General features: G+C 62.4%; 1 protein-coding gene across 1 annotated transcript; it reads right to left on the bottom strand.

The window, feature by feature from the left end:
• Nucleotides 1-537: 537 nt before the first annotated feature.
• Nucleotides 538-9,872, bottom strand: BCAM (basal cell adhesion molecule (Lutheran blood group)). Its single transcript, XM_032326275.1, has 15 exons — nucleotides 9,710-9,872; nucleotides 7,690-7,811; nucleotides 6,922-7,147; nucleotides 6,768-6,838; nucleotides 6,462-6,558; nucleotides 6,197-6,379; nucleotides 5,642-5,778; nucleotides 5,117-5,273; nucleotides 3,089-3,204; nucleotides 2,839-2,980; nucleotides 2,531-2,667; nucleotides 2,202-2,346; nucleotides 1,965-2,109; nucleotides 1,097-1,214; nucleotides 538-1,011 (listed from the first exon to the last, which is right to left on the bottom strand). The coding sequence occupies exons 1-15, from the start codon at nucleotides 9,789-9,791 to the stop codon at nucleotides 1,006-1,008; spliced, it is 1,884 nt and encodes a 627-aa protein (XP_032182166.1). The 5' UTR covers nucleotides 9,792-9,872; the 3' UTR covers nucleotides 538-1,005.
• Between the last annotated feature and the right edge of the window lie 506 nt (nucleotides 9,873-10,378).

Genomic DNA, 10,378 nt, shown 5'->3' with positions numbered 1-10,378 from the left:
GTCTGACCCTAAGGGCTTCTGCAGTCTATCCCCGCCCCCCATCTCCCCCTCTTTCCATTCCACTCTCAAATCACTCTCTTCCTCGACCTCATTAAGTCTCTCTAACTGGCCTCAGTCTTTTCTGCCCCGGAAACCCTTTTGTGGGTTCCTCCAAGTCACCCCTCCTTCCCTAGGGAATTCTCAGTGGCAGGAACCATGCCTTTCTCAGAGGGGCAGCTCCAGCCCTAATTCCATCCACTCTGGCTGCTCAGAGAAAGCTTTTCTTCCGTCCTGCAGTTCCCACTTGGTCTCTGCAAGAAAGCCTGGGGACTGCACTTAAGGGAACCGCACCCCACCCTTCAAGCAGGCGCTGAACACCGTTAGGACCCTTGGGTCCTCTCTCTTCCACCCTTGGCCAGCAGAGTCTCTCCCTGCTCTCTTAGCTCTTCTTCCATGACATCAGACTTCTCCCAGATCTTGCAAGGGGGGTGGGGAGGGAGCATCACCTGCACCCCCTTCTCCTCTCATCCTCCAGAAGAGGCTCTGGCCACAGCTTGGTGTGAAGTGACAGACAGCCTTTATTCCAGACTCCAGTGTCCACAGATGATGGGGCGGGGGTGGAGGGGCAGGGGTGGGGATCCAGTGTCAGACTATGCAGCAGGACGTCAGGTGGGGCAGGGGCACCAGCGATGCAGGCAGGAGGTAAAAATCGCCCCGGCCAGCCGACCCTCAGAGCCTTGGAGCCTTGTCTTGTCCCGGCCAGGCCCTGGGCTTGGGTCCAGGAGCTATTCTGGGGCCTGGGAGAGTCACATTCCCTGGAGGAAGGTCCCCTCCTACCCCCCCTCCCTCCCTCCGGCAAGCAGGGGCTGCTGTAGGTCCCTGCCCCGCCTGCAGAGGAAGGAAGGGAAGGGAGGGCCAGAGGGGGAAGAGGGAAGGTGGGGGCAGGCGGAGGCTGGGCAGAGCTGGTTATCTGATGCTGACTCTCTGAGGTCAGGTCCAGTGGAGCCTCTCTGAGGTCCTCCGAGCTCAGCACTGGGAGGAGGGGGAGAGGTCAGCCTGGGCCCCCCACATCCCCCGGCGCTCCCCCCACCCACAAGGTGCCTGGGTCCTCACCCACCTCATCTCCGAAGCCCCCGCTGCCATGCCTGGCTCCCCCAGAGGCACCTCCCATGAGAAGGCCCGTCTGCTCAGGCCGCTCTGACCCTGAGTGGCTCAGCTGTGGGTCTCCAGGTGGCCTGGGGGCAGGAGGAGAAGGTAGCCGTTGGAGGTGGTCCTGCCTGGAGGTGGGGGTTGTTTGGGATGAGGATGGACTTGGGGGACATGGGCCTGGAGTGGGATGGGGATGGGTTAGGTAACAGCATCCGGGTTGGGGATGGGGAGGTGGGGACTTAGCTAGGGATCAGCTCCAGGGATGGGTTTGGGGATGGCTGTGGCCTGGAGCGAACGGTGGCCATGCGATCAGGCCAGAGAGGACGGATGGAGAAAGAACTGGAGTAAGGAGTGGGAAGGAGCTGGGGATGGAGACCTTCTCGGTCTGGGGAGGCAGCTGAGGGAGAACCTGGGGTTCAGGGTGAGGCTGGGGTGTGTTGGGGATTGGTGTTGAGGCTGGAGACATGGTTGGGGATGGAGAGGTTAGAGGCGGACAGATTTGAGGTTGGTTATAAACCAGGTTTGGGGATGGGGATGAGGCTGGGGTTGCAAAGGAGACCGAGGCCTCAGATGGGCTGCAGCAGGGCTTGGAGATGGGGTCAGGGATGGTTCTGGGCTGGGCATGGCTGTGGATGAGGTCTGAGGTTGGAGACGGGACTGCATTTCATTTGGCAATGGGGCCGGGGCTGGGAGGTATTTGGGTCTGGGGTTGAGGATGGCATGTGGTTGGTTGGTCATGGGCTGGGTTTGGGCTTGAAGTGGGAGGTGACATCAGAGGTGGGTGGAGGGATGGGATGGGGTCACAGAGGTCAATTCCAAGGTTGCAGGCCACTCACGGAGCCCCCTTTTCCCCTCGCCGGCAGCAGCGGGGGCGACCCTTGCGTCTCATGCAGTAGAAGGCAGCGACGACGAGAAGCAAGAGGCCCACGCTGACGGCCACGGCCATGACCGCCACGCCGGCCTGGGAAGTCTGGGGGGCCACTGCAGGGACGGGATGGGGGAGGAGGAGGGGTCAGCTGGCAGGGCTCTGTCGGACCCTGGGGCAGCCTCCTCCCACCCCTGCAGCTCCTCACCAGAGCCAAAGTGGAAGACATGCTGCTTCTTCCCGTGGGTGTTGGAAGCCTCGCAAGAGACGCCTTCTCTGCTCAGGGCGCTGGTCACCTTCAGGGTCAGGGAGCTGCTCACCCAGCCCTGCCCAGTGAGGGCCGGTTCTGCTGGCTATAGATGCTTGGGTTAACCCCAGCACCTGGGATCAAGGGCTGGGGCGAGGGCAGAGGGGAGGATGTCCACCCCTCAGGAGGGGTGCAAAGCTGGGATCAGTGAGGGGGGCAGGGTCCCCCGAGGGGCCTGGGGAGGGGGTCTGGGTCCCGGGGAGCTCAGGGTGGACAGGATGGTCCCTTACGCTGCCACCCAGTTGGCTCCAGCTGAGTTTGGGCTCCGGGTAACCGCGGGCAGAGCACACCAGCCTGACTTCATCTCCTTCCCTCCAGCCGCCCTCTGTCTGGGGCTGAGTCTCTTCTGCGCTTAACTGAGGTGGCCCTGGAGGTGGAGGGGGGAGGGAGGGAAGAGTAGGAGGTCCGCTGGAGAAGGGCAAGGAGGGGGAGAGAAAGAGAAGGACAGAGGGCCGAGGACTAGCAGGCAGAGGGTCCAGCCCTTGGTTCTGGCGCTCCCACTCCCATGGTCCCCATCCGGACCTGCCCCAGCCCGAACCTTGGACCAGCAGCTTGAAGCTCTGGGTACGGCTGAGGAGGGGGACCGTGGGCATGGAGGCCTCACAGACGTAGGTGCCCGCAGAGTCGAAGGTGATGGAGCTCAGGGAGAGGGTGGGGCCATTCCCCAGGGGGACGAAGTCCTGGCAGGGAGAGAACAGGGAGGCCAGGCGGGTGTGAGGACGGGGTCCAGGGAAGGGAGAGGGTGCGGGCTGAGGGTTCCAGGGCTGGGGGCTCCTTTCCCTTCTCACCTTGGTCCAGCGCAGGGCAGGGGTGGGCAGACCTTGCACGGAGCAGTTCACGGTTGTGCTGTTACCCAAGTGTAAGGAGAGCTCCTCCCCGGTGCTGAGCTCGAGGGGGTCCAGGTCTGGAGGAGGGGGGCAGACTGTCACCTTCCCCAGACCCTCCCCCATGCAGTGAGGGGCTCTCCAGGGCTTTTGGGGGTACAGATATGAATACACGACCCTAAGAAGAGCCTGTCCGCATTCCTCCATTCTCCCCACCTCCACAAGCTTACCACGCTCCCCTCCGGCCCAAGTCTAACAGCAAACCTCATGGCCAATTCAACCACCTTCCTCCAGAGTGGACCGGGGAGGTGGGAGGTGTGTCCCTTCTCTGATTCCCATCTTTCCATCCAGTTTTGTTTGCTCTGCCTCTGAAACCGACCCTCCCACTTCTCTCCATCTCTGACCTCCAGGACCAACAGCCTTGACTACTGTAGCCAGCTCCTCACTGGTCTCCCTGCTGGCCAGGATCCTGGGCCCCTCTATCCCCAGAGCTGCCAGATGGATCTTTTGTGAAAACACACACTGGTCAGCCCTGCTCTCTGCATAAAATCTCGCTGGGGCTCCCTCTATGCCCTTGGCATAGAGGCCAAATTCCTTGACAAAGCCTACAGGAGCCTGCCTGGTCTGACCTCTGCCTATGTCCTCAGCTTTGCTTCTCATCCCACCACCTTTGTCCTGGGCTCCAGCTACCCTACTCTCTTTCCATTTTTCTCCAACATGCCATGGTTGAGTCCTGTCCCAGGGTCTTTGCACTTGCTGATCCCTCTGCCTGGAAGCTCCTCTTTGGGCTCTTCGTGTTTCTGATTCTATTCTTTGGTTTCCTACTTAACTGAGAGGCTCCTCTGACCCCCTGTTGTGGATGCTCAGCTTTCCCCTCCACACTGAAGGATTTATTCCCCCAGCTGTTGAGAAGGATGTCAGCTGTCAGCCCTCAGCTGTCGGCCCTCTCTGGGAACTACCTCAGCTGCATAGAGCCCCTTGCTCAAGGTCATGCCCCCTTCCTCAGGCGGCCCATGTGAAATGGCTGTTTGACATGGGGGTAGAAAGGTCCACCCCCCTTGCCCCAACTGGGCACAATTATGACCACCTTTCAGGTGCCCCTCAGGGCCAAATGAGACTTTTGCAGCCCGTCTTCTGCCTCTGCCCAGTCCTGCTTCCTTCCCTTCCTCAGCCTCCATAGATGTGGATCCCAAGGAACGTCCTATAAACTTCCTGCCTGCAGATCTCCAAGTCAGAATCGGCTTCCCGGGACGGGACAGAGCCTGTAACATCCTCCCTCTAAAATAGTCCCCACTCACCTAGCCAATTTCGTATCCCCTCCCTCTGGGTTAGTCCCTGTAGCTGTCCCATCGCTACTCAAAGTGTCTTGTTCCCCATCTACCACCTGTCCCCCCGCCTGGGCTGGGAAAAGAAGGTGGGGACTGAACTATGTTGTTCACAGCTGTCTCCCCGACCCCAGCCACAGGGTCAAGCCCCAGAAAAGGAGGCAGAAGGAGTGCCAAGGAGGGACAGACCCTTTATCCAGGGCTCGGGTGCAAGCAGGCTCAGAAGGTTTTCTAGAAGACTGGGACCCTGGAGACTTAACTAGACGTGGAAAGTAGAAACCAGGGGAGTGGACCTAGACATGAGGAGAGGAGCTTGGCTGGGATGAGAAGAATGCCTGGGTGGGGAGAAGCATCAGGTAGAGGTGAAGCCCCCACGCTGGCCTAGAAGGCCGGGATGGATCACATGGGCTTTCTCCCAGGGGCACTGGGGAGCCATGGCAGGTTCGGAGCAGGGGGCAGTCAGGTTTGTGCTTCAGAATGAGCTCTCTGGCTGCCTCCTGCGGGAGACTGGAGGGGGCTGGGGTAGGCCCCTGGGGGCGGAGGGGGCCATCGCAGACCAGGAAGGACCACAGAAACGGAGAGAAAGGGTTGGCGGCGGGGCTGTGGGATGAGGACGAGGAGGCCGCTGGTGCTAGGGCCCCCCTGCCCATTCTCCCAGGACGCTCACAGGCCACACGCAGCTCCGCGGTTTTGGAGAGCACCGCGTCCTCGGCAGCGTCGTAGTCCTCGACCCTGCAGCCGTAGGTCCCGCTCTGGCCCCGCTGAACCCCCTCCAGGGTCAAGTTCCCCTCAAGATTTGTTTTCAGCACGTTCTCCTGCTTGTCCTGGGTGACCAGGGATGAGGAACCCGGCTCAGGAGCCGCCCCGGTCCGGCGGGGTCCTGCTAGGTTGGGGCCACCCGGGTCAGAGTCAGGCACCTTGTAGGTCAGGGGTTCCCGAGTTAGTGTCCTACTATGGTCAGGGCCCCCTCAAGTAACGGGGCAGAGGCCCTGCTAGGCCAGGGGTCCCCCAGTTCAGGTAGCAAGTTAGGACGCTCTCAAATAGGGCCTCAGGGGTCCTGCTAGCTACTGGGTCACCAGCCAGGTGCCCTGCTAAGACAGGGGCCACACAGGTGAAAGGTCAGAAGTTGGTGGAGGCCAATAGGTCAGAGGTCAGGGGCTGGGACTTCCAAAGGAACGATGGAGTGAGTCACCTGAAGGCGGAAAAATACGTATTCCATGCTGGGGTTGCCGTCCCCCCGGCAAAACAGCTGGACAGAGTCACCCTCGCGTACCCAGCCCTCAGTGGTGGACGGGCTGCCCACCCAGAAATCCACGTTCTCCGTGGGATCTAAGGGAAAGCGCAAGAGGGACGGTCAGGTCAGGACAGACTCATGATCAGGGTTAAGGGTAGGTCAGGTCAAGGGTAAGAGGCAGGTCTGGGTTAAGGGAAAGAGGTCAGTGCCGCAGTCAAGGGGCAGGCTGTGGTTGGTCAGGGGGCAGAGGTCATATCCTTTACAGCTCAGGTTCGCACTTAGTCTGACATCAGGGACCAGAGGTCAGAGGTTGAATTGAGAGAACAGGTCAAGGGTCAGAGGTCCACGCGGGCGACAGGTCAGGGTGAGATTCCAAGACCCAATTCGGTGGAGCAGTTTAGTCCTGAGACGCCCCGGGGTTCAGGGTGCTGGAGGGGGTGCTAAGTCAGGGCGCGCTTCTAGTCAGCTAGGAGGGTCCAAGGTCGAGGGAGGTCAGGTCCCGCAGGGACTCACAGTGCAGGGTCAGGTGGAAGACAGGGCTGTCCAGGCGGCCGCGTCGGCCCATGGGCAGGTTGTAGCTCACGGAGCAGTGAAAGCTGGCGTCCCGATGGGCCTTCCGGAGCCGCAGGTAGAGGGTGCTGGTGAGAGACTGCAGGCCCGAAGCCTCCCGGACCGTACGGCTGGTCATGTAGCCCTCTGGGAGAGAGGGGGGAGGCGGTCAGCGCCAGCCGCCAGCCGGCTCTATCCCACGCCGACCTGGGCTCCGGCGTCTGCTCACCTGCGTTCACCTCCATGGGCACCCGGAGCGGCCGCCCATTCTGATACCACGTGATCTGGGGGGCGGGGTTCCCGTTGCGGCTGTTGCAGGTGGCGATCTAGGGCAGACACGGGCAGACACAGGTGTGGCCCTGGGCTCTGACCCAGGCCTCTGTAGCCCAGGCCCCTCTTTCCTCGGGACTTCTCCTCACTCAGGTATAGGAGTCTGGGTCCCCCCAGCCCAGTCCTCTCCCAGGATGCGGGAGTGCAAACCTCCCAGCGCTCTCCTCTCTCAGGACCTTGGAATCAGGGTCCCCACCCGAGGTACCTCCTGGGCAAAGTCTTCCACCACAGACAGGATCCCTTTGTTGGGGAAGACCTCCGTGGCCTCAGGTTTCGCTGTAGGGGAGATGTTACCATCAAGAGCCCCTTTCAGGGGCTCTCCCTTGCCCTCCCCTTCCGGGGTGCCGGCAGACACTCACCGAACATGCGGAGCTCTGTGGTGGCCTCGGTGCTCGCTGCGCCCGCCCTCACCACGCACATGTAGCTCTGCTCGTCTCCCACCTGGGCCTCAGTCAGCACCAGGTGGCCCTGGGAGTCCAGCTGGTATGGGGGGCTGCGGCCCCGGGAGTCGTGCACCCGGCCCTGGAGCTCGGAGCCCTGCTGCTGGGCTGAGGCCAGGCGGTGGCGGACCCCAGAGCGGTCTACCTGTGGGCGGGGAGGGCCTCAGCGCGGAGCTGCCTGGCCTGCCCCTCCCTCTCTGTCCTGCAGGTCATGTCTCTCTTCTTGTCACCTCCCTCTGGTCTGGCTCTTATTCCTGGGCCCCATGCAGTGGTCTCCTCTCTCTTGGTCCCTCATTCTCCATCCTGCTCTGCTCCTGTCTCTCCTCCTCTCTCTGCCTGTTCCTCGGCCTCTTATCTCCTCTTTTCTTTCTCTTCCTTTAGTCCCCCCCCACCGCACCCCATCTCTTGCTATATCTTCGTCTGTTTCTCAATGTTCTCTCTCAGGAGCCTATGCTCCCAAGGGGGGAGATCTTCCTTCTAGTCTCAGCTCTGCCCAGAAGCCAGGGGACCTTGGAGAAACCTTCCGTTTGCTGGGCCTCAACTCCCCCACCTGTAAAATGGGAAGGCAGCTGGATGGAGCTCTTCGGTCCTTTGGGCTCAGATGAGGGAACGAATGTGTGTAGCCCTGCAGTGCCCTGACTCCCAGCCCCCTTGGCTGCCCTCTGGTCCCCAGCAGGCAGCACTCACCAGGAACCACTCCAGCACAAAATGGTCGTGGGCCGCCAAGGCGGTGCAGTTCAGGGCGACGGGCTCCCCCTTCATCACCTCCACCAGGGAGGACCCAGGCAAAGGCTCCTCAGCCTGGGCACCTGCAGAAGAGCCACTGAGCTCTTTCTGCCTCTGAGCCCCTCCTCCCTCAGACCCAGGAGTCAGGACTCCCAGCCCCTCCTCCCTCAGATCCTGAGGTTAGGACTCCCAGCCCCCAGCCCCTTCCTCCCTCAGACCCAGGAGTCCAGACCCTCGGCCCCTCTTCCTTCAAACCCAGGAATCCAGGCCTCCAGCTCCCTCATCCCTCGGACACAGTTCAGACCCTCAGCCCCTATCCCTCAGCCCTAGCTCCCGCCTCCCTCCATTTCTCATGTCTGCATCTCTGAGCTTGCAAATCCATCGACATTTCTCTCCATTTCTCTATTCAAAGAACTAAGGGCTCCTCCCCTGAGTCATGTAGGACCCTCTGTCCAATCTTCCTGGCGGGGGGGTGGGTACTGCACCTGTCCTTGTTCCTCCCATTAGACCAGCCGCCCCTCAAGGGCAGGGCCAGCACTGGCTCATCCTTGGCCTCCAGCACCCTGCACAGGGTCTGGCGCGGTGCCCGGGGTTGCTGTCTCTCCATCTCTGCCTGTGTGTCTCTCACTCTGGGTCTCCATCTCTAGGCCACAGTCTCTGCCTCTCTGTCGGCCTGGTGCTCCGTCTCCATCTCTCTCAGCCCCTGGGTCTCTTGTCATGAGTCAGGGGGCTGGGGCTGCGCCTGCAGCTGAGGTATGGGTGTGTGGGGGCGGTAAGGGGGGACAGGGCTGGGCAGGTTTCAGGAATGTGGGAGGGACAGGCTGGCCCAGACCTGCCCCACCTGGCGCCAGAGCCCCCTACCCGCCCCTTGGCCCCTCTGCCTCTTTGATGGAGCAGGGAAGGGGGTAAGGTGCGTCCCCTCCAAATAGGAGAGGGGCGAGGCCCAGGAGCCTGGATCCTGAGGCGGAAGGGAGCCAAGGTTTGGGGGGGGAGGTGGTAGGCTGGAGTCCTGCCCCAGGATCCTGGCAGATAGAGCTGTTCCCATTGGGGAAATCATGCTCTCTCACCCTCTGGGCTGGCATCCTGGCATCAGCTCTCACTTCTTAGAACCTCCCTTCCCTTCCCCGCCCAGCTTGACCAGCCCTGCCCCTGGGGACCCGCTATTCACCATGTTTGTGCCAGGGGCCTGGATTCCCAGGCACCCACCTCTGGCCCAGGCCTGTCCCAGGGGAGGGGGTGTGGTGCCTGGGGCTAGTCTGAGTAACAGACAGGAGGACAGATGGAGAGATCTCTGTGCCCTCATCTCCCTGTTCTCTCTGTCCCTCGGGTGCCAGCCCCTCTGGGCCTTCTCCCCTCCCACCACCGCGCAGGTGTGTGGATTTATCTGGGGCCCCAGGAAGGGGGCACTGTCACTCAGAAACACTTTGGTACACCAACATTGCCTAGGGCCAGTGTTCCAGCCCCTCCATGAGGGAGGTGGCTTCCTTAGGGTCTGGGCTCTGAATCCAGGCTGGGGGAACCCTCAAGAGCACGTGACTCACTGGGCTCTAGCCATAGGGTCCCTGGCCCTCGCAAAACTTGAGAACCTTTCTGGGGGAAGCCCTAGCGTTTGAGTCTCCTGTGTCCTGGGTGAAGCCACTCCAGCCACTGGAGGCCTGGACCCCTGGGTCTGAGGGAGCAGGAGTCTCGGGACCCAGATTCCAGGCGCGGAGGGCCCTCATTCCTTGGTCCGGAGTGCAGAGCGGGCTGAGTTCCCGGGTGCTGTGTAATCCACTGCTCTGGGATGCCCAGCCCCTCTGCCTAGCTGTCCCTAGGTCTCCCGTTGGGAGGGGTATCCCCCATGCTCCTGTATCCCTTTTCCTCGGGGGGCGGGGGTCTCAGGTTTGGCTTCCCGGGGTCCATGAAATCCCCTTCCCCCTTCCCTTCCTGGGGTCCCCAGGGACCGCTCCCAGTGGCGCCCTGCTTCTTGCCCGAGCCATACCTGGGTGCGCTCCCAGCAGGAGCGCGAGCACCAGCAGCCGCGGGGCCCTGCACCCCCGGGCCGGGCCGTCCCGGGGCTCCATGTTCGCGGTGGCGGCGGCGGCGGCGACGGCGGCGGCGGCGACTGGCGGGGCTGCAGCTCGGCGGCCCCGGGGGCTGGGAGCGACCAGGCCCCGCCCCTCGAAGCCCCGCCCCGCCCCGCCCCGCCCTCTCGGCCCCCCTTCGTCCCCGCCCCCCCAAACCCGGGCGCCTTGCCAGGACCTCCCACTGCCCGGAGTGGACCTCCCAGCGCTCGGCCCCCGGAGCGGGGCTCCCTCTGCCCCCAAGTCCTGGTCTGCCCGGCTCAGGCTGACCAGTGCCCCCGGCGGTGGCCTGACAGACCAGTCTAACCAGTGTCCTGAGCTGGGACCTCACCGCACCGTGGACCCCTCTCCCCCTCATTCTGACCGGGGACCATTAAGGGATGCACTGGCCTCTTCCAGTGGAACCGGTGGTTCCCGGCGTGACCAGCGGCTTGCCCTGTCCTCTCCCAGTACAACCAGTGGCGCCCAGCTTGATCACTGGCCTAGAACATCTTCTCCCTGTATGCCTTGTGAGGCCCTCCCCTGTAGCCAGTGCTCAGGGCTGCTTTCCTGTCTGACCAGTGGCCTGGAACCCATCAATTCAATCT

This window comes from Mustela erminea, chromosome 19 (genome assembly GCF_009829155.1).
Source record: "Mustela erminea isolate mMusErm1 chromosome 19, mMusErm1.Pri, whole genome shotgun sequence".
NCBI lineage: Eukaryota > Metazoa > Chordata > Mammalia > Carnivora > Mustelidae > Mustela > Mustela erminea.
This window is presented reverse-complemented; position numbering and strand designations above follow the sequence as displayed.